At 40.3% G+C, this 20,524-nt stretch overlaps 1 protein-coding gene across 4 annotated transcripts in view; it reads left to right on the top strand.

Annotated features, from left to right (window-relative positions):
• Positions 1-20,524, top strand: part of dennd1b (DENN/MADD domain containing 1B) — a 105,165-nt gene that overhangs the window by 57,674 nt on the left and 26,967 nt on the right. For all 4 annotated transcript variants that reach the window (XM_042005548.1, XM_042005550.1, XM_042005549.1 and 1 more), the window contains 4 exons: positions 6,375-6,475; positions 8,040-8,085; positions 9,458-9,559; positions 18,752-18,877. In XM_042005548.1, the coding sequence (XP_041861482.1) occupies positions 6,375-6,475; positions 8,040-8,085; positions 9,458-9,559; positions 18,752-18,877 (375 nt within the window). The remainder of the gene's footprint in view (positions 1-6,374; positions 6,476-8,039; positions 8,086-9,457; positions 9,560-18,751; positions 18,878-20,524) is intronic.

Genomic DNA, 20,524 nt, shown 5'->3' with positions numbered 1-20,524 from the left:
TCTCTTTCCCCCTCTTCCTCCCTCTGTTCTTCATTCCGTCCTCTCCCCCGTTATCTTCGTGGCTGATGAGGCAGAGCCAAATGTTTATGACAGATGAGATGGGAGAGGGAAGTGATGTCATCCAAGTTCTTTCTGTATCTGTGGTGTAGCTGCTCCTGCCATCCTATCTACAAGTCTGTGGAAGACATAACAGCCGGGGGGCCTGTGGTGGTGTTGGGTGCTGGAGGGAACAGTTACCAAGGTCTCCCGTAGGAGCTATAATCAGGAAGAGCTGTAAAGATAACCCATCCCTCTGAGAATTTCACCTGTCTCCCCTCAGCTGCTCAGACCAGCAGCACCTCTGCTGAGGGTTTAGGCAGCACACTGAGCTGTGACACAAGCAGTACATGATGTAAATTATCAGACTCCGGGGTGAGAGTGTTTTTCTTTTTAGCAGGAAGAGAGGGTGGAGGTGATTTTTGTCTGTGATTTACAGTCTTCTACAGCTTAAAGACAAATCGTGGCTTGTTTTTATAACAAATATATGCCGACAGGATATTTTAAGAGCCTCCTAGTCAGACCTTTACCTTTGTAAGCCTTTCATCCTCTGCAATTCTTCATCCAGTCGTCTATCCATCCATCTTCCTCAGAGAGAGATGTTTTGGTTTGGTAGCGATATATGTCAGCCACTGTAGTATAAAAGTATTTTCACATCCCCACTGGGATTACTAGCAGGCCTAGTAGTATTACTGCTCCTCTGATGCGTTATTTTTGCTGTTGGGGTAGATTGACCTCCAAGTTGAAGTGAAAATGGCTGCCATGATTCATGTAACCTAATGAGTGCATATAAACTTTACTTTATCCACATTATCGTCATGTGATCAAACACCTTAAAGGATGAGAGACGTATCATTGATGTCAAAATTTGTCACAGTGTTTGTTAAAATTAAGTGTTATCAGTCGCTGGAGAGACATGTAATATTTTTATACTCTGCTCCCCACAGATTGAAGCTGTATGAGAGAATGTATTGTTAGTAACATCGTTAGTACCATCCAGCTGCTTTTCTACACCTTCCTGTCCAGCATCTCAGCCAAGCAGAGAGAGTGAGACAGGGAAAAGAAAAAGGATGAAGATAGAAAGACGAACATGGGTGTGTGTGTGTGGGGGGGTGTTTTATTTATATATATATATATATATATGTATATGTGTATATGTATGTATGTATGTATGTGTGTGTGAGGGATAGAGTGAGCATTTACTCTGCCCGCCCTTGGTGCTGCCTGTGTTAAAGCCTCCAGTGAACACAGCGTGTCAGTCTGTCGGTACATGGCAGCTACGTCTCCCAAGCAGCCGAAAGCAAAGGAATAAATCATGATCTTACAACAATGCGCCAGTTGACTTATTGCTGTTTCGTGACCAGAGGTGAATGGGACCGCTGTTTTTAAAAAGCCGGTTAGTTGTGGCGCAGAGGCGTGAGCCAGTCGTGCGTGCAGCCTTGTCATAGGCCCGTATAATAGGGCTGCATCGGCCCTTCTTCTAACTAGTCAGCTGGGAGGACCCCCACCACCATCACCCCCACCAACCCCTGTGTCTTTCATCTGCCGGGGCCCCCCAGCTCTCAAGCCCAGCCTCTGCCCAGCCTATCGCCCAAGCTCACACATCCCGGCCGCAGTGCCGGCTGACAGCAGCCCTCTCATCAGGCTGTCAGGCCTATGCTAACAAGGAGCTATCCATCCACCGTGCCCTAGAGTGCCAGCTGTCTCTCTGTTTCCAGCTTTTTCCTCTGTTGTTCCTCGCCTCTCTTTCCCTGACTCCTCTCAGCCTCTCTAGTCTCTCTCTATCTCAGTTATTCTTTCTCTGTGACATATTATTTTCTGTCCATCTGTCTCTCACTCACTCTCTACACCTCTTTCTTTCTGACTTTGCCTCCCTCTTCCTGCAAATCATAATGTCTCTGTGTTGTTGAGCAACTGCAGAACATCAGGACATCCTCCCCCGGCAGCTCCTCTTTCCTCTCTACCCCTCCATCCCCTTCCTCAACACCTTCTCATTGTCCTCAATAGACTTATCTCTGCCCCATGCCATGTGTCTTCAGGTGTGTGTGCTAGGTAGAAATGTGCACATAGTGTGTGTTTTTCTGTGTTGTTTGGACTCACAGGTGTTTGTACCTTATGCCTTCTGTCTTTCCGCGAGAGAGTCGGCTGTTGTGTTAGAATGTGTGGGAGGTCTGGCGTTAGCTGTTACCTGCATTGTCCTCCATGCCCTCTCTTTCTCTCCCAATGCCACCTACCTGTTTGTGGCACACTTGCATTGTACCAGGTCTGACACCTGCGTTTGTCAACACAGGGAAAGCAGAACGTGGGTAATTGGTGACTTACTCTATGCATGGGAGGGGAGAGGGAAAGGCCAACACAGCAATAAAGTAACAGAATAAATGTGGGAGAGGTGGCATCGGACAGAAGGACAGCAGGATGAGAAAAGGAGCGTGGAATAAATAATGAAAACCTGTGTTTGGAGAATGCATCGGGGCAGAACTGGAATAAAAGGCTAGTTGAGAGAAAATGAGTGTTTAAAGCTGGTGTAAAGAGGTTAAGAGCAACTATATTGATACCATTCCTCCTGTCAAAATAAATTACATTGCTTGCAGCAGCACCCATTTTTCACACAATCTGCTCTCTGTACAGTAGAATGTGTTGATTCTTCAGTCAAAAAAGCACAAAAACAGTCTGTTTAAAGGGCTCAGTCCCTATCAGATGGATCCTTCTTATGCTAAATATGTGAAAATGGTGTAGTATTTTCTGTTGTTCACTTTAGCACGACCAGTTGCTCAGATAAAGAATAATGATGTAGGTGGATGCACCGGCTGAGTCCGCAGGGCTCAGACTTGCAGCATTTGCAGAGCTCTCTGGTGGTTTAAGGAAACAGTGCTGCTTAAGAGTTTTGTTGCTTTTCAGGCTGTGAGATGAGTTAATTTGAATATGACGACATGTGAATGTAGAGGTTGATGGCTAGTGAGCTGCAGGAACAGTTGCGGGTTATTAACAAACTTTGGTTTATTGTTAAAACTTGTCTCAGCTGTCTCCTCAATGTAGAAGAAGCACTTATATTAGCTTTATCCATTTTAAATGCTAATTCTTAGGAGCATTGGTATATTGGCCTGTTAGCATCATAAATGTTGCACCGTTAAAGGTTCTTGCCTGTTTTCATGATGCATAATCTTCTTATTTGTATATAAAATATTTCACATACTATGCTGATTGTCTTGCATGCTAATTAAATAAAAAACACAAAGATATTTAATGTGTAGTACATATACTTTACTGTTAGCATAATTTATGGAACAGGACACAGCATATGAACAGCATATTATCACTGTTGTGTGACTTTTTAGCATCAGTTTCTTCAAAGTTTCAGTACAAGTTTTTTCTCCACTTCAATCTTCTCATCCAACTTTCTCCTCCTCCTCTCCTCTTTATGTCTGCCCATTTGTCTCTTTTCCTTCTGTCCTTCCTTTAGTTTCCCTGAATGGGTTTGGAAAAACCAGTGTTAGTGTGGGCACTTTCTGTCTAAGCCACAGCACACTAAAAAGCTCTCAGGGCAGAACCAAAGACCTTGACTGCTTTTTGAAGCAGGCTGTCGCTGTATAATCGGTTAGCTTCTCTCCGAGGAGGGGGCAATGCACACACACCCACACACACACACACACTGTAAGAGGCAGGCAGCCCCTCATTACTGGGCTGAGCCCTGGTCCCTGAGGACTGGACCCAGCACCTAATCCTGTATTTGTTCTTGGGGACTGTATCTGTGATTCTCCATTGAATGGAATATTAAGCACCCAGGTCTTTTGTGGAGCGTGTAAGCCATTTGGCTCCACTCATCTATTATTTATCAGCCTGGCAAATATTTTATCAGCCTTAGCCTCTCATGACCCACTCTTATGTGAAGCCCCCCCCCCAAACCTTCCTTCTCTAATTGAAGAAGAAAAAAAACAGAAGAGTATGATTTTTTTTTTTTTTTCTTTTTTTTTTTTCAATTTATCTTCCTTTTACTTTTTGCCTCATTTGTTCTAAAACCTGGACAAGGACAAGGATTTGTGTTAATGCGAATTAGAGAAGCAAAAATGTGAATCACTCCTGTTGAGTTCCCTCCAAGTTACCTTATCTAAAACGCACTGCTACTTTCATCGCTTTGGAGATAACAAATAAAAGAAAACTAAAATTTAGATTTGCATTATAAATCATAATCTTAGTTTCGGACTCCCTTCCCAGCCGGCTCCCCCGAGCCCCAGCCACCCAGCCTGAGAAGAGAGGCAGAAAGACTCCTCTTTTCACTTTCAACCTGGGAGTAAATCATGCCAGTTGGGGGGCTCACCTTGAGGCCTGGTGGAGATAATTGGAGTTGGTTAGCGAGGTGTTCTGTGCCATTACCTCCTGGTACCAGCGAATGGCTGGGGCTTGTCTTGCACTCCCAGAGGAGAGATACACTAGCCTGTTGGTGCTTCACTCAGTTTGTGTGTATACCCATGCACATGTGACTTGTGCACGTATGTGTATGTAGATCTGCAGATGGGTGACCTCTCTTCATCATGATTTAATGGACCTTTACCATCATCACTCCAAAGAAGGAAGAAGGCTGTGATAGTTTTGATAGTCGCTTTTTTCCAAGTGCTTTACTTTCTCTCATTAATATTCATAGCATTGATTTATTTTCAGAATTAACAAAAAACAAACTGTTTGCCAGGGAATTAATCCTGACAGGAGCGTGGCATTGTTGTTTCATTTGAAGACAGAAGCAAGCAGAAATATGCATATGCAGATACACAGAGCAAGACACCAATTAAATGTTGATTAAGTCCTAAGTATTGTGGGACTGTGTGTGTGAGACAATAAGAAAAAAAAATCTTTGCTTTTTATTTATTGGCCAATATGAAAAATGAATAAAGTTAAAACAAACATGCAAAGAGGGAGGCACACAAACAAACAAACACATGCATGTTTTTTATAGTGAGCTTTCAGATGTCCAAACGCGATCTGAGGGCTGGATTAAGAGGGGTGGGGCCTTCTTTCTTCCAGTTAAGCAGCGGTTGTTTTCAGCCACCAAGCTCACCCGCTTTTGGCCGGTCAATTGTGACACTGTGTGTGTCAGTGAGCAGGGGGTCTCCTGGTGGTTGTGCATGTGTGATAGTGTGTGTCCGCTTCACACATTGACTGTGAAGCTGCAGCAGTATAACAGCGGCTGCTGCTCTGGGGTCCCGGCGGTATTGGCCGAGCCCACAGTCTCTCTTGGCTAACTCATGTTTCATTCTTTGGCAATTTGCCCTAATGAAGTCCCGCAGGAGCCCCTCAGACCTCTGTTCTCTTTCCATATTTAATCATGTTATTTTAATCTGGGGGATGAGCTAACGCCTCTGTCTCCTGCTGTGTCTGTGTGTCTGTGTGTGTGCTGCAGGTCATTACTAGAGCTGGCTTTTCATGAGATGGGATGTCAAGAAGAGTATGCTGGCTTTAAGACAATGGGAGACAATGACTCTAATTCTGTCTGTAATATTGGTTTGACAATGTAAGAAGTGTCTTTTGAAAAGCAATGTCATCCCCACGTGACTGCTTCTCATTATTTGTTAAAAAAGAGGTTAATTATTCCATATTTTCCCCTTTAATTTCTCAGTCATAGTGGTTGGGGTAATTTTGATTTTTATGGCTACTGTCAGCACTGTTTTGGTCTTTTGTTGTTTTTTTGTGCAGGTCAAAGCACAATCTCCACTTATTGACATTAATTTAAACAGCAGTCAATAAAGAGCTGTTTCCATCTGCACAGATTTTTGTACTTAAAATGATTCAGAATCTGTGTTACGTTATGTGTAATAGAAGCATTATTACTACTTTTATTTAGTTGTGATGACAAACAATGAACAACATTAAATGCATGTTTACATAAAGCAGGTTTTAGCTTTTTTTTTTTTAAGGTCACTCCTTCAGTTTTTCTTTTCACATCAGTGTTTCTCTCTTCTGTCATGAGGGTCATGACAGGCTCCTATAAACTGATTGATCTACAGTTTTCCTCCTTTAACAATAGCTTATAGGTCATAAGTTCATGACAACCAAAGTTAGCACATTGGTGTAAAAAGGTTCTTTCTCAAGTCTTTTCATTTTAAGAAAAAATTTAAAAGAATTAGAACTGTCATCCTTTATTGTTGTAGTGTAGACATAAATGGGGACAAGATCAGGAGCTGCATGTTTATATTAAATATATTATTTTCTAAGACTTCAGTTTCCTGATGACAATTCTTGAGAAAAAAATATCTTTGAGCATAGATGGACAGTTTTCCTTCTGTTTTCATAGATTTTGTGCTGTGAAAAGTTGTTGAGTTTGTCCTCGTCTTTTTCTGTCCGTGCAGTTAACTGCATGTGTCCACGGTGCGGCTGCTTTGCTCTTTCCAATGTACTGGCAACACATCTTCATCCCTGTGCTGCCCCCGCATCTTCTGGACTACTGCTGGTAAGGCTGACCACCTCTAAAGCGCACACACACACATACACACTCATGAACAGATATGATCAATACCATCTTAGTAAACACTTCTACATCTGTTTTTCCTCTTCTACAACTGTGTCTTGTTTTCCACAAACGGCTGACACATAGACATGTAAACACACACACACACACTAACACACACACACGCAGCATGCTATGCGCGGCAGTTATGCATCCAGCTCAGCTACTAAAACCTCGGTGTAAAAGTGCAGCTGCACATGTTCACACATTCTCCCACTCGTTCTTCGGGTTCCTGTGCGTACTCCTGTGGCGTGCCGTCTCTGGTGTGGCTCCTGAACATAATGAATGGTCCGGATCACCTTGCTCAATATTTCATGCCACACTCTGATCATCTTATCTCTCTCAGGGATTCATTACCACCCATCCAACAAAAAAAATCCAACAAATCTGAATGGACTTGATTGGAACTGAATGGAAGCAGTAATACCGGCTCATCTACAAATCTACATGCGTTCAGGTCAACTTCACATCAGTTCATACTTAATGTGCATGTGGGGAAGTCAGCTTGTAGAAAAGGAAAAAAAATTTTAAATCAGATAACTCCTACCGTACAGTACATTGCTTTCGCCATGAGGGACACATCAGCTTAAAGAAACTGTTCATCACTGACAGTGAAATGTGATTTTCAACACGCTGTGAAGGCTCATCATCATCTTATTGAATAACAGGGGTGTCTTCCATGCACCGATTAGATAACTAGATTATATTCGATGCTCCTTTGTGTTTTTCTATGTAGGCAGGGTACATCTGAGTTTCTGAAAGTCAGTGCTGTACAGCAGCTATAGTGCAGAGCCACAGGCCTGCTGTTTGTTTTTCTCTTGCTCTAAGTTGATTACAGGCATGTTGCTTCTAAATTACCAAAGCCAGGAATACGATGACCTAAAAGTAGCCGATTCTTTTACTGCGTCTGTAAACCTTATCATAAAAATGGTTTCTGTTATTTGATGGTTTTAAATGATTTTGTTTTGATTGGTTGGGAAAACAACATTTCTGTGCTGCTAACTTTATTATGAATATTATTATTACATAAAGAAAACTCTGCAAAGTATTCTTTTTAAATAATAATGAGTCTCAACACATCTTTTCAGAATTCTTGGAATTATTCCAATACATATGTATATATGTGTATATATCTATATACATCTATCTAGATATCTAGCTCTCTCTCTCTCTCTCTCTCTCTCTATATATATATATATATATATATATATATATATATATTTATATATATATATATATATATATATATATATATATATATATATAAATGTGTGTGTGTGTGTGTGTGTCTGTGTGTGTCAACAAAGTCCTATAGTTACAGAGCTTTCATTTGATGAAAGATGAAAGATATATGGAAGGATTTATGGAATAACAATAGGACATTTCTGTAAACAGACTATTCTAGTTATTAAATGAAACCTTAAAGATTAAATTACTCTCCATGTATTTCATAGGATCTAACCATCTGATACTGAAACTGCTCACTTATATTTTTTTCTATCCACAGTGCCCCCATGCCATACTTTGTGGGAGTCCACCTTAGTCTGCTGGAGGTATGTATATGCTTATAAATGTCAGAGTACATGAAGGGCTTGTACATCATGAACCTTAGTTTCCTTTTTCCATGTTATTTAAAAACTTGTCCTTTCTTTTTAAATGGTCAGTTGTTGTATTGTTTGGTTTTAATGAATCTGCTGTTTTAATAAAAAAAATCTATGAAATGGCAGTCATTTTTTATGCCTTTTTTCCCTGTCCTCGAATCTCTTTACTGCTTGTGCACATTCTGAACCAGAAGTACAAAAGACAGAGAAAAAAAGCCAGAAAAAGCATCTGCAAACAAAGAGCTTTTCTACTCCATTGTTAAGCCTTGTGTTGGTTGGGGGGCAGGCCATCATCAGTACTGCTGTTGTGTGTGACTGCATGATGCAAGAACGCACACATTTGCACTTGTGTGTAAGTGTTAGTATGTAAGTGTTTGTGTGTGTGTGTGAATGTGAAAACACATATAATGCAATGCACATGTGTGTTTGTGTGCACGTGTGTGTGATACTTGTATGACAGTTGCGGCAGTGGCAGTATTTATCACACTCTGCATCCGTGACAGACCTTCTTTCCGCCACTACATAATTAGTCCAGATCAGCATGTGAGCCTCCGCTGCACAGGCTGTCACAAAAGTGACAAACTAGAAATTCACACACTATGCTACCTCCCCCTCCAACACCACACAGACACACACACCTGCCTGCATCCTCCTGCACCACGCTGAAATAATTGTTGAATTTGTCGCCATCAGGATGCGCACAGCACAGCATCACTGTGTTGTTGTTGATGCATGAGGTTTTGGTACTGTGGAAAATGTTTGCACAGTCCAAATGTTTCCTCTCAGTGTCGTTCTTCATTTTAGCGAGCATGTGTCTGTGTGTTACAGTAAAGATGTTCTAATATATATATATATATTTATTTATTTTTTTAAACATGCAATTTTTCATCCTTAATCATAAAGAACTGTGATAACTGTGTGGTTTTAAATATGGCTGCTGGATTTTCTGTGTCCTGGGTCTTCAGGACAGAAGTGACTTGCTGTCCAGGGAAACACAACTGAGCCAATTATGAAGATAAAATCTTAAAATGATCTTGATTTAATATGCATATGATATATTTTCTAGCTTACGTTCTTGTACAAGAATATGTCAAATACGCAAGAATCAACTAATTTAATATTTATTAATTACTTTTGAAAATCTTTTCTTTTTGTTTGTTGTTTTTTAAGTACTTTTTGCAGAAAATGTTACACACTTTGTTGGTTCATATTAAATAGAAAAACTACTTTGACTGCATGTAACCATATTTAAATATTTATAACTGTTTAATTTTTCTTTGTCTATATTGCTGCTGTAGATAACTCCATACATTTCCTCTTACAGAGAGTACGCAGTCGATCACTGGAGGATGTGGTCATCCTGAATGTGGACACAAACACCCTGGAAAGTCCTTTTGATGACCTGCATAACCTGCCCAGTGATGTGGTGAGACACACACACACATTAATAGTCTCGCTCGCATGAACACAAATTTTCTTTTTTTCCAGTGTAATCTCACACTTGTATTTCTGCCCACGTGCACACACACATTGACACAGAAACGCATACACATCCAGAAACTTGTCAAAGTATAGTTCTGTCCCCTCCCCACATCATTAATGACTGCAGTTCTGGCTCCTCAGATTGTGGCTGTCTAAAGTAAACTCCCGTCGCGTCGCATGACGCTTGAAGGCAAACAGCATTCCCCGACCATCAGAAGCTTGTGGGAAAATGTGAAACTCCCTTCCCTTCATCTCCATCCATTCTAATCATTATTTCACAAAGTCTTGCGTTTCTGCCTGCCCACTGGCACGTTTCTGAGAGCGAGAGATAGGAGGAGGGAACAAGGCAGAAAAAAAGAAAAGAAAAGGCAGAGATGGGTGATTTTGTGGGGGGAGATAGTGGGAAGAAAGGGCCAATTACCAGTGTGGGCAGTGAAGCCACCTGCCAGCACATCGTCTCTTTAATTAATGGAGCACTGACGCTGGTCAGTGCTGCAGGAAGCATCACCATGGCGTCAGGGTCACTCACACATTTACACACACGCACACCTCTGCAGCCATAAAGAACAACACACATGCTTGTCTCCCCTGTCTTTGTCAAAGCAGGAATCTGTTTGTTTAGTTAGTCCTCACAGTGTGTGTATTAAAGCTCCTCTGTGAGGCACTAAGATCCCAGCTGTGTTTGTGGACGCACTATTACCCACGCTGCTAACAGTGTATACTCAGGTTCCACAGCATGCCGGACTCCTGCTCCACCAGCAGTACATATTTCAGTCCACTGACCTCAGACCTGCTCATGCTCCCACACTTCTCTGTTTCTCCTGATTTAGCGCAACTCTGCCTACGCTGACTTCCTGCATGTATGAATGCCTTTTTGCTGTGCGAACTTTTCCACACTTTATAACATTTTCTGCCTACTTTCAATCCCGCCTGCCTGCCTTGTTTCTTTTATGAAAGCTCAGTTTTCATGGCACCTGTCTGCGTTCTTGTCTCTCTCACTGTACTTCCCGCCAGCCTGGACGTTTCTTGCACCCGCTGTTTGCTTCTCATGCTTCTTTGCCTGCGTGCCTGTCTGGCTGCAGTACCTTCTTCTCGCTTCCTGCCTGCTTGCTTTCCTGCACCAGGGGACTGAAGCCCTAAATTAAATTGCAAACCGAGTTTGTCATAAAAGAGTCAGGGCTTTTGAAAAGCGACAGAAACAGAGAGAAAAGCCTTTGTCTTTGCTGTGTGATAAATTAAGTGGCAGGCTCAGTGCCTTTTTGCTTTGATCCCCTACTCACCAATTTTTCTTGACTAATGACAGAACATAGCCTACATATCATGTCAAATTACAACACCTGAAACGGAAACTTCACTGGCATTAATATATTTATTAGAACAAATTGTTGTTGTTGTTTTTATTCCCATTCAGATTTTTTTTCCCTCTCCTGTCTCCTCTTATCTTTTCACAGAGGCTAGTAGATTAATAACAAAGTGAGCAGGTACTAATTGAGTGAAATTCCAGGTCTCTTGTTAGTTTGCTTGTTAGTGATGAGGACATGCCACATGGCATTTGATGTTGGTGTTTACACACAAGGAGATGTTTGAGGCATTGTGCAAATTGTTGAACTGGGGCCTGAAATCCTGATTAGTACTGAGTGATTCTCTGCCTGGGCTGAGCTGCCATACGTTATTTCTAAGATATTAAAACCACTATTCGTTTCTCTGTAATTCTTACTGTAACACTGGCTACTTAACAGTCGAGCTTTATTCAGAGTGAAAACCAAGCCCTGAGACCTGTGAAGTAATGATCATCCACATTTTTAAAGCCCAGCATCACTTTGTATGAATATATAAAGCATTAAATGGATTAAAAGGTACGGGCCACAGGCAATTTTTTTGTGTGTATTTCAAGTCGAACTATAAAGAAAAACAAAGCGGATTTTAACAAACCTATGGAGATCCACCTAATTATGTTAGTGGAGGCTGTAAGCACATGTGGAATTCATTACGCGGCTCGGCTGACCAGTGGTCGAGCTTTTAGCAGGTTCAGAGTTCACAGTTGTCCTGAATTAGCCGTCCTCTTTCAGACAGGACCCCTACTCCAGCCCCACAAGGGCCCACCCCTTAACGGGCTTTTCCCACAATTTCACACTTAATATTTCAGATTTATTGACTATTACAAATACTACTAAGCCAGTAGCGGTTCCGTTTAGCAAACGCAGGAAAGATCTAAATAAAGTTATAATTGCTAGCAGGTTAAAAAGATGCCAGAATCATGTGAGAGTTACTCGTTTTTTCTTTTCTAAATTGTAAATGTCACATTAATCAAAGGTTCAACATCAATTGTGCTTTAGTATAAATTTGTTGTTTTAAGACAGTGAAAATTAATTAATTAAAATGAATGCCTTTGTATTTTTATTTTTTTATTTTTACAACATGAACAATATGAAGTAAAGGTCATTTTCAAGCAGATCATCCTTTTATCGAGTATATTTCCAGTTTTTATATGAACAGCATTGTGGATTAAGGATTTTTTTTTTTTATTACTTCATTTGATTTTTTTTTAAATAAAAGTTATTTTAATAAACAGTGTAGTGTTATCAGAAAAAATGGGACCTCTTTAAATTTCGCCTGATACATTTTTGTAGAATTTTGCATATCTGAAGATTGCTGAAGTTAAACAGTTTCAGTAGTTTTCTACATTAATGTTAATCTCAGAGAGACTATGCTTGTGTCAGTAAAATCAATGTGTTGACAAACACGCTGAGAAGAAATACTCAATAAAAAGAAAAAAAAAAAATAAGAAAGAAAATCTACTGTTTTCCCCTGGAAGATCAAGGTATTTTTGTTTCTTTTTGTGAGATCCACATTTGTTCCACCAAACAGAGATTGCGCTGATAAACTTATAATTGACTTTTGGTTGGAGAAGTTGTTGTTTACCTCCCTAGTCATTAAAAGTCTCCAAGAATAGCAAATTAGGAGTCTGTTAATTCTGAAAACAAACAGTGTGTGACTGAATCAGATTTTTATTTTTTTCTGGCATTGATCTCAAACCAATGACGTTTTTTTTTTTTTTTTTTTGTATTATTCTTGCTATGCCTCATATTCAAGGTGAGGTGCTACAATGCCGCTTACATCTTTATTTTCAGATGCTCTCTCTCACATCACAGCCTAATTCCTTCTATTCCCCTCCTCCTCTGCCTCTCGCTACTTTGCTGACACCGTGTACCCATACATTCCTAGCCCTCGTACATTTGATCATTTGTATTCCCAATCAAGGGGGGAATTTACAGCATACACTCCTACTTCCTGTATTTCAAGCCTGCATTTGGAGGTTTACAAATGAATGAGGGGGTTGAGGTTGTGTCTGTGCGCCTCTCCTGAGATCACCTGGCAAACTTAATCAAACATTGCAACCTTAATTTGGTGTTCAGTTTCCAGAGAACATCTACATCATCATCTACAGCAGAGCACAGCAGACAGCACAAACACACACAGACACCCACACAGACACACCAGCCAGGAAGGTTCATCAGTGGTATTTAGATTTAGTTTAGGAGTAAACTTTTGCTACTCACATATTTTTGGTTTGTCCACCAGATCCCCTTTTTTCAGCTTGAGATGAAGCCGTTTTAGTCGTGTCTTAACAGAATAGCAGAGACACCTACAGTAAAGCAGCTCACATGCTCCACTAACTACATGGTAGCTTGGTGCTGGGAATGCTGTCGCTCCACCTTAGTTACAGACTGTACTTTATCAGAAACATGCTACACTTGTAATGACAAGCTCCATATAAAGATTGGGGTTTTCTTGTTGTTGTTGAGCCTGTGTTTTACCAACAGCAAATGTCAAATTCTGCTCATTTAAAATGTTATTTTACGAGTTGTGATTGTTTTAAATGGTGCTGAACTGTGTGCACGCTCTTGCTGCGATGTTAGCAGCCCTTCATTTACTCATGTGGAGTTTAAAAGCTGCACTTCATTTTCACATAGTCGTTCTGCCGGTGGTTCACTCTGGATTAGAAGTCAAAAAGGGAGAGCAGCAACACCCACTGCGATAGTTATTGAAGCGAGAGATGACATTTAGCTATAGTTAATTATGTATGCAAAACTCAGCCGCTCAGCTGCTATAAGAGGTCAGCTTGACAAAGTAACCCCACACCGGGGAGAATCTCAGCCCTATTAAAACACACACACACACAAACACAAGAGCACTTTTTCTCCCCTTTGCTTTCCCTTTTTTTTATTTTCCCTGACAAATCTCACATAAACAATTATATATATTTTTTTGAATGATAATCTGTTTTAGTTTTTCTACATTTTTAGTCATTTCTTCTTATGTGCTAATTTAATATTCAGTGAAATCTTTTTTTTTGTCTTTGCAATCATACCTTAAGACTATTATTGAATTATCTTTACTCCACTGACTTAATAATCCCTGCAATTGTGCTGTGTTACAGTTAGAAAAAAGGTTAATCGGGGGGAAAAAAAAGGAAAATCATGATATGTATGATATATTTGTAGCTAAATGAAAGAATTTCATAATTCTAAGTCTCATTGTTTCTGCGTGCATGAATGCAAATGTTAAAAGTATACTGTCTGTTCTGTTTCTTTAAGATCTGTGTGTATATGTGTGTGTTTGTTCGTGCACCGTGTGTGTACAGCTCAGACTGCAGCACATCAAAAGAAAGTGGGAGATTTTCATAACTATTTTTTTCTTTGTAGTTCTTTAATTGCATCCCCATGGCTTTCTTTCCCTGGACAGAATCTTAAACAAAACACTCTTTTTGTGAAGAGAAAACTCAACTTTTTTTCTCCCCCTTTTTGGGTTTTTTTCTTTCAAACAACAGACAAGTGTCAGGGTCATTATTTAGGGTTTGCCATGCTTTATTAAAATTTTTATGTGAAATTCTAAATATATATTCAGGGTTAGTGTGTAATTTTTTTTTTCTTTAATATTCTTTTTGTTCATACATTTACATAAAAGTAAATGAAATATTGTCAATCAGGCTATTTTATTTTCCTGTGTTTTGTTTTTAATAGTTTGAATTTATGGATAATGCAGTGGTGAGGTTTTAAAACTTTCTAGGAATATTGTTTGTGTTCATGTACATGTAGAGATGGACTGATTTTATTTTTCTGACGGTTCCAACTTAAATCTTTCTGACTCACTGATGCTAATTTTCTTTCTTTCTTTGAGCTACAATTTACAGCATAATTTAATTGAGAATTGAATTATAAATTCATGAAACATTGACTGTTAAATAACTTTTACATTCTCTGTAAAAGTTTCTCTGAAACCGCACTGAGCCCTCTCCCTCTCCTTTGACATATCACACAAATAAGGCCTCAAGTTAGTAGACAGATCTTTCTTATACAAATAAAATAAATCATTAACAGAATAACTCTTTGTCCATCCTTATTCAATCCACTAAGACCTTAGAGTGAATATACACAAACATGCCAATACCCAACATATACCTTCCATTATATGTTGCATTAGGCCATAATAGGATTATATTAATTATATTAAATGTTGCTGGCTTGCCGTGGGCTATGTTCTTGCTTGCTAAAATTGCAGCCACTTTTTCTTTGCTTATTTAATCTGGACTGGTCTAGCACAGTGACAGTATAATGTGTGTCTCCAAACGTTGATGGCTTTTCCTCCACAGCTCACTTTGGCCTCACAGGTTTTAGAAGTTGTGAGCTCTGAAGATTTTCCATGCTGTTAGCGTGTGTGGTTTTGGCTAGACTGTGCTGCGTGCATCAAGGTTTTATCCGTAAAACCATAGTGCAGCTCTGTCGTGCAAATTTAACAGACGCATAATTGAATGTGTAAGACAGCGATTGGTAACAACTGATTAAGGTCTAGACTGCACTATTAGTCACCATCCAGTCAGTAGGTGCATCTGAAACAAAGATCTTTATTTAGAAAGAAGCACTTGAGTGGTTGTAAGGTGTACCGCAGTATATACACAAAAGTATTTAGTGGATAGGTGTATGATATGACTCACAATCCCTGATGGATGTTTGTGTATATATGGATGTAGCAAAGCTCTGAGTGCAGCTCTAGGCCACACACACTTTCACACAGATGCCTGGTGTCACCTACAGTGGTATCATCCCTTACAGTCAGACAGGGATCATCATTGCACCTGCTAATTACCATCTCCAGCTGGAGAGTTAAATGGAGATCTGTTCTATGTCCGACCTTTGACCCCATGCTCTTTATGTGACGCACTTCAAACCCTGTTTGGGGCTGTCTGGGCTGGGCCTTAATGAGGCCCCATGTCTGCCCTCTGTGGGCTGTGCGCCTTGGATGCCCCGCTTTCATCCCCGACCATCTTCCCTTGATGTAAATTGAAAAGATCACAGCTATGGGGAGAAGACCTGTACTGGAAAGGCCTCTCTGCATAGATTATGAATATCATAACTCAACAGTTTTTTTTGTTTTTTTTTTTTCCATTTCCCTTAACCACCCACTCCCCTCTTTTCTCCTGCCACCCCTTCCCTGTACAATGCTATAGTTCTAATTGGACCCAATGGGGGAGTCTCTGCCTTTGATCTCATCACCGCCACTGTGACTTTACACTAAAAAATGTCACTGCCAAATAGGGTTATCACCTGTAGAGCCTGGCCTTCCTCTGATGCCTGTACGCATCTCGTTAGCTTCACTCAAACTGTAGAAGTTAATTAGTTTGACAGAGCCATTACCGCAGAGGCATACCTGATGATTGTGGCGTAGGCGCCATATTCAAAATCCAATTACTAAATACACATTTATTTTTTGTGTCAGGAATTTAAAGGAGCGCTCTGTGGCATGCGCTTTGATTTCTATTAGTGAAAACGATGTTCGTTCTCATGCACTGTGACTGTACATGTTTGATTTAGTATATGTGACAATTTAATTAATCACTACACGAGACTAAAGAAGAATATTTATTTTCTTACTTTATCCTTCTGGTGAATAAAGGTGAAACTTTGAACTCATCGCTCCATCACCCGTTTTTATAACACCGGGAACCAAAACACAAGTGATTGTGTCCCAGCCTCATTAAAAAGTGTTTGCCACTGGAGTGCTCTCTCCCGTTCAAAGCTGCTGTGTGCAGAGTAAACTCAACTATCCCGTATGCTATGACAGTCTTTGGGGTATGCCTCCCCCTCTTAGACTGACAATGTGTTCGCTTTGATTTTTCCCCCCAATAAAAGACAGTTTAATGATTTGCAAGGATTTGGGGGGAAAAAATCAAGGAAAATGCACATAAACATGAAATATTAATTCCAGAAAGGGTTTTACATAAACATAAAAGCATTTAGTACAATGCGTGAATATGGAGATGACACTTGTTAATTTAACCATGATAAACTTTCTGTTTGATGCCTGGGAGCATTTGCAGTGGCAGCACAGGGACATTGTGGAGAGTGAGAAAGCCCAGGGGAGATGAACCAACACAGTTCGTTTTGTCTTTGTCCCAGTTTAAGACTGCCACTCTCTCTGTCTCACTTGCCTTCTTTGTCTCTCAGCATCTCTGTTCCTCCAAGTCTGTCCTCTGTATGTGCTGTGCTCACACTTTGCTTCTCCTCCCTCAAGTCTTCCAGAAAAGCTAATTGCAGATGCCAGGCTGTGATATCGGTCTAACATTGCAGCTTCACAGCATGATATATTTAACCACCTCTGATTGAAATAGACCCGGTCAAAATTTGATCACACTGCAGACGATCTTGGATCTTTTAAAGGAAGACACACTGTTTTATTTATTTATCCATTGCTTCATTTATATATACTTTTCTCTCTTTGTTCTAATGTTTTACCAGCTGTTGCATTAAAACTATTAAGTCTGCTTAAATTGAAGCATTCCTCTGTGTTGCTTTACAAACATGGCCAGACAATAACCACAATTGGATAGGGCACATAGACACAGCGTAGACACCGACGCACACACTACAACATATTGCATTGTTTTAGGACCTGAAAAATGTTAAATGCAGTGGTAAATCAAAGAATCAGACTGCTAAATGAAAATGTTAATGTGCTCCGTTTGTGGTTGTTTGAACACACCGCAGCTGCATGTGGAGTTTTTATTCAGCAAAAAGAGCAGGGTTGCAAGACAGCAGGACAGTCGAATCTGCCCAGATGATGTGCAAAACATTAAACTCTTATGTTATGGGAACATTTGTACAGGAAGAATTAAAGAGAGCTATACTTGTCAATATTAAGTCAAAAAGATGTCAAAATTAGGAGTCACAGCTGTCTGATTTTTAGCTAAGTAAGGGTTAAACTTTTTTTTTTTTTAAAGTCACAACTCAATCCTTATTACAGTTAACAGTCCACAGCAATCTCATCCTCCCGTACAAGCCAATCAAATTCTGGGCTTTTGTGAAAAGCTGGCACAGTCTACTCAGTCCCTCACTACATGACATCACTACTGTATCTCTGCCTCCTCCTCACTCTGCTACAGCACAGTCAGACCACTGCTGAGCAGGTGAGGAGAGCCTCTTGACAACTTCCTTCCCCAGACTCCCCAGGGCCCGGTGTCCAGGGTGAATCTTTTGTCATCCTGAAACAAGCTCAGGCCTGCTGCTCCTCCACTCTCGCCTGGAGTCCTAGAGACAGAGCCAGGAGAGAGGGGGAAATAATTAAAGACGTTTTATGTCAAGAATCTCCTTCTAGGGGGAGTCCGGGAGAGCCAAGAGGGGAGGGGGAGAACAGCAGGACTGGAAAGAAAGGGAAGGAGAGTAAGACATGGAAGCAGAAATGAAAAAGAAAGAAGGTGATGGGGGTAGGAGAGAGGCTGAGAGAGGAAGAGCAAAGATGCAAGTTTCCATTTCTTCTCTTCGGTCCCTTCCCCCCCCCACCGCCCCCATGCGCTGCTCAATTAGCAAAGCAGCAGGTGCTCCCAGCAGCACAACAGATAAGCTTGCAGGAAGGGTTCTCTCCTTTCTCCCTCTTTTTTTTTTTTTTTTTTTTTTTTGGAGATGACCTGCAAATGTGATACTTCACACCCAGAATGGGTTAGCTGTTTTCTCCACCAATTTCAGAGGTGATAATTTAACTTTTACCCCGTCTACCTCTCCCTCCCCCTCCCCAAACCCCTCTCTCCATCACTTTCCATCTTTTTCTCTCTCCCATGTTCTCTATCCACACTTTCCACCAGATGTCCTCTCTGAAGAGCAAGCTGAAGAAGCAGTCAACAGCAACAGGAAGCGGCGTGGCGAGGGCCTTCCTGAGAGCGCAGGCCGCTCTCTTTGGATCCTACCGAGATGCCCTCAGATATAAGCCTGTAAGAATCCAGCGTCATTAATTCCGGTCTCTGACTGGTGCTCTTAGACTATAATGAACTTTGGGGAGAGGTTTCAGTTTTTAAGCCACTATAAAAACACTTGTATTGCTTTTGTTATATTTTTATAGATGGCAGATTTTGGTTTTATGCATTCTCTCAAGGATTTCATCACCTAGACAAAAAAAAAAGTGAAAGAGTTTTTGGTTATGTTTCTTATCAAACATTAATGGTTATTTAAAAAAAATGAAAATTAAAAAAAAGAGAGGTAAAAGTAAGTAATTATGAGTGGTTTAAGGGTTCATTCGTAGTTTGTAGTATAGTAGTTATGCAGCTGGGTTTATGCTCTGTCTTCTGTACTGGATGGAGACATTTTTTTTAAATAAATAGAACATTGTTTATTTGGAATTCTAATGACATTATACGCATTTTTCCCAGGAATTTATAGCACTTTTATCATCTTGTTTTACACTGAACTACAATACAAATATTCTTTGATTTTACAGCCTCATAAAGTGAAGCTAATATACTCTTTAGTAGATAAAATTGAGCCAGATTGGGCAGATTTATTTTCCTAATATGATTTCTTTGTCATTTAGCAGATGCTTTTATCCAAAAAATTTACTCGCATTCAGAGATTTTACTTCCCCTATACATATAACAACAAAACTTACATTTTTAAGGTTTTAATCACAACATTTAAGACATTATTATGACATCTCATTGAAGGTGAAATGAGATGAAGTTTGCTTGCGTTTGTTTAGTCTGAGATATTTTTGAATGAGGGTAAAAGGTGTGTTTTTATTCAGCGAGCTGGACTACGGTGGGCCTGTCTGAGGCAGTAAAATGTCAGAGGAGGTAAGAAGAGTCAGGACGTTCCCTTTGAAGATCCCTTTTAGCCACCTTTGGTGTTTAACTCTCCTTTACTAAGCCCCCCTAACATTTCTTTTCTAGATCTTCTCTGCTTATCAAGTCAGAGTCAGAGCAGAGCAAACTACACCATGTCCTGTTTGTCAAATAGCAAAGCCTTTGTTCCTTTGGCTTTGAGATTAATTGGACTTTGTGGACTCCTGGAGTAAAGATGCTACATTATTGATGCTGTCTCTTTTTTCTCTGTATACAGACAGTATATGAACAAACTGCCTCCCCTCTGACACTAGCGCTGAGATGCGCTACGTTTGTGTTTGAGCACAACATGCAGTAATTTCTCAGTTTGCTCACGCTCACAGTGGTCTGAATGAAAGCCTTGGATTGAACATACATGCTAATACATAAACAGCACTTCTGTTTTGATGAAGATACTGAAGCTATTTTGTGTTCTGAAATTTGTGGACTATCAAGCTCAATGCTGAAGAAAAGATCTTCGTAGACATAGCTGAGCTGTGTGGTTAACAGACCCATATGCCTCAACAGAAGGAGGGGTGTGGATGCATAGACGTCTTACTGAGCTGTAAATGAAACAAAACTGGGAAATGATAATGAGTTGAAAAGCAATCAGCTGATTTTTTAGGTCATCAGTTTCAGCTTATGTCCATGTGACTCCCCCCCACTTCTCCAAGGTGTTTCTGACTGCCTCAGAGTACCACACATCTCTGACAAAGGAGCCTGAAATAGCCATTTAAATTAGTTTTTATCACCACTGATGAAGCC

The sequence above is a fragment of the Melanotaenia boesemani genome, chromosome 14 (assembly GCF_017639745.1).
Source record: "Melanotaenia boesemani isolate fMelBoe1 chromosome 14, fMelBoe1.pri, whole genome shotgun sequence".
In the NCBI taxonomy this organism is placed as follows: domain Eukaryota; kingdom Metazoa; phylum Chordata; class Actinopteri; order Atheriniformes; family Melanotaeniidae; genus Melanotaenia; species Melanotaenia boesemani.
Note: the sequence above shows the minus strand (reverse complement) of the source record. Positions and strands in the feature narration are given on the sequence as shown.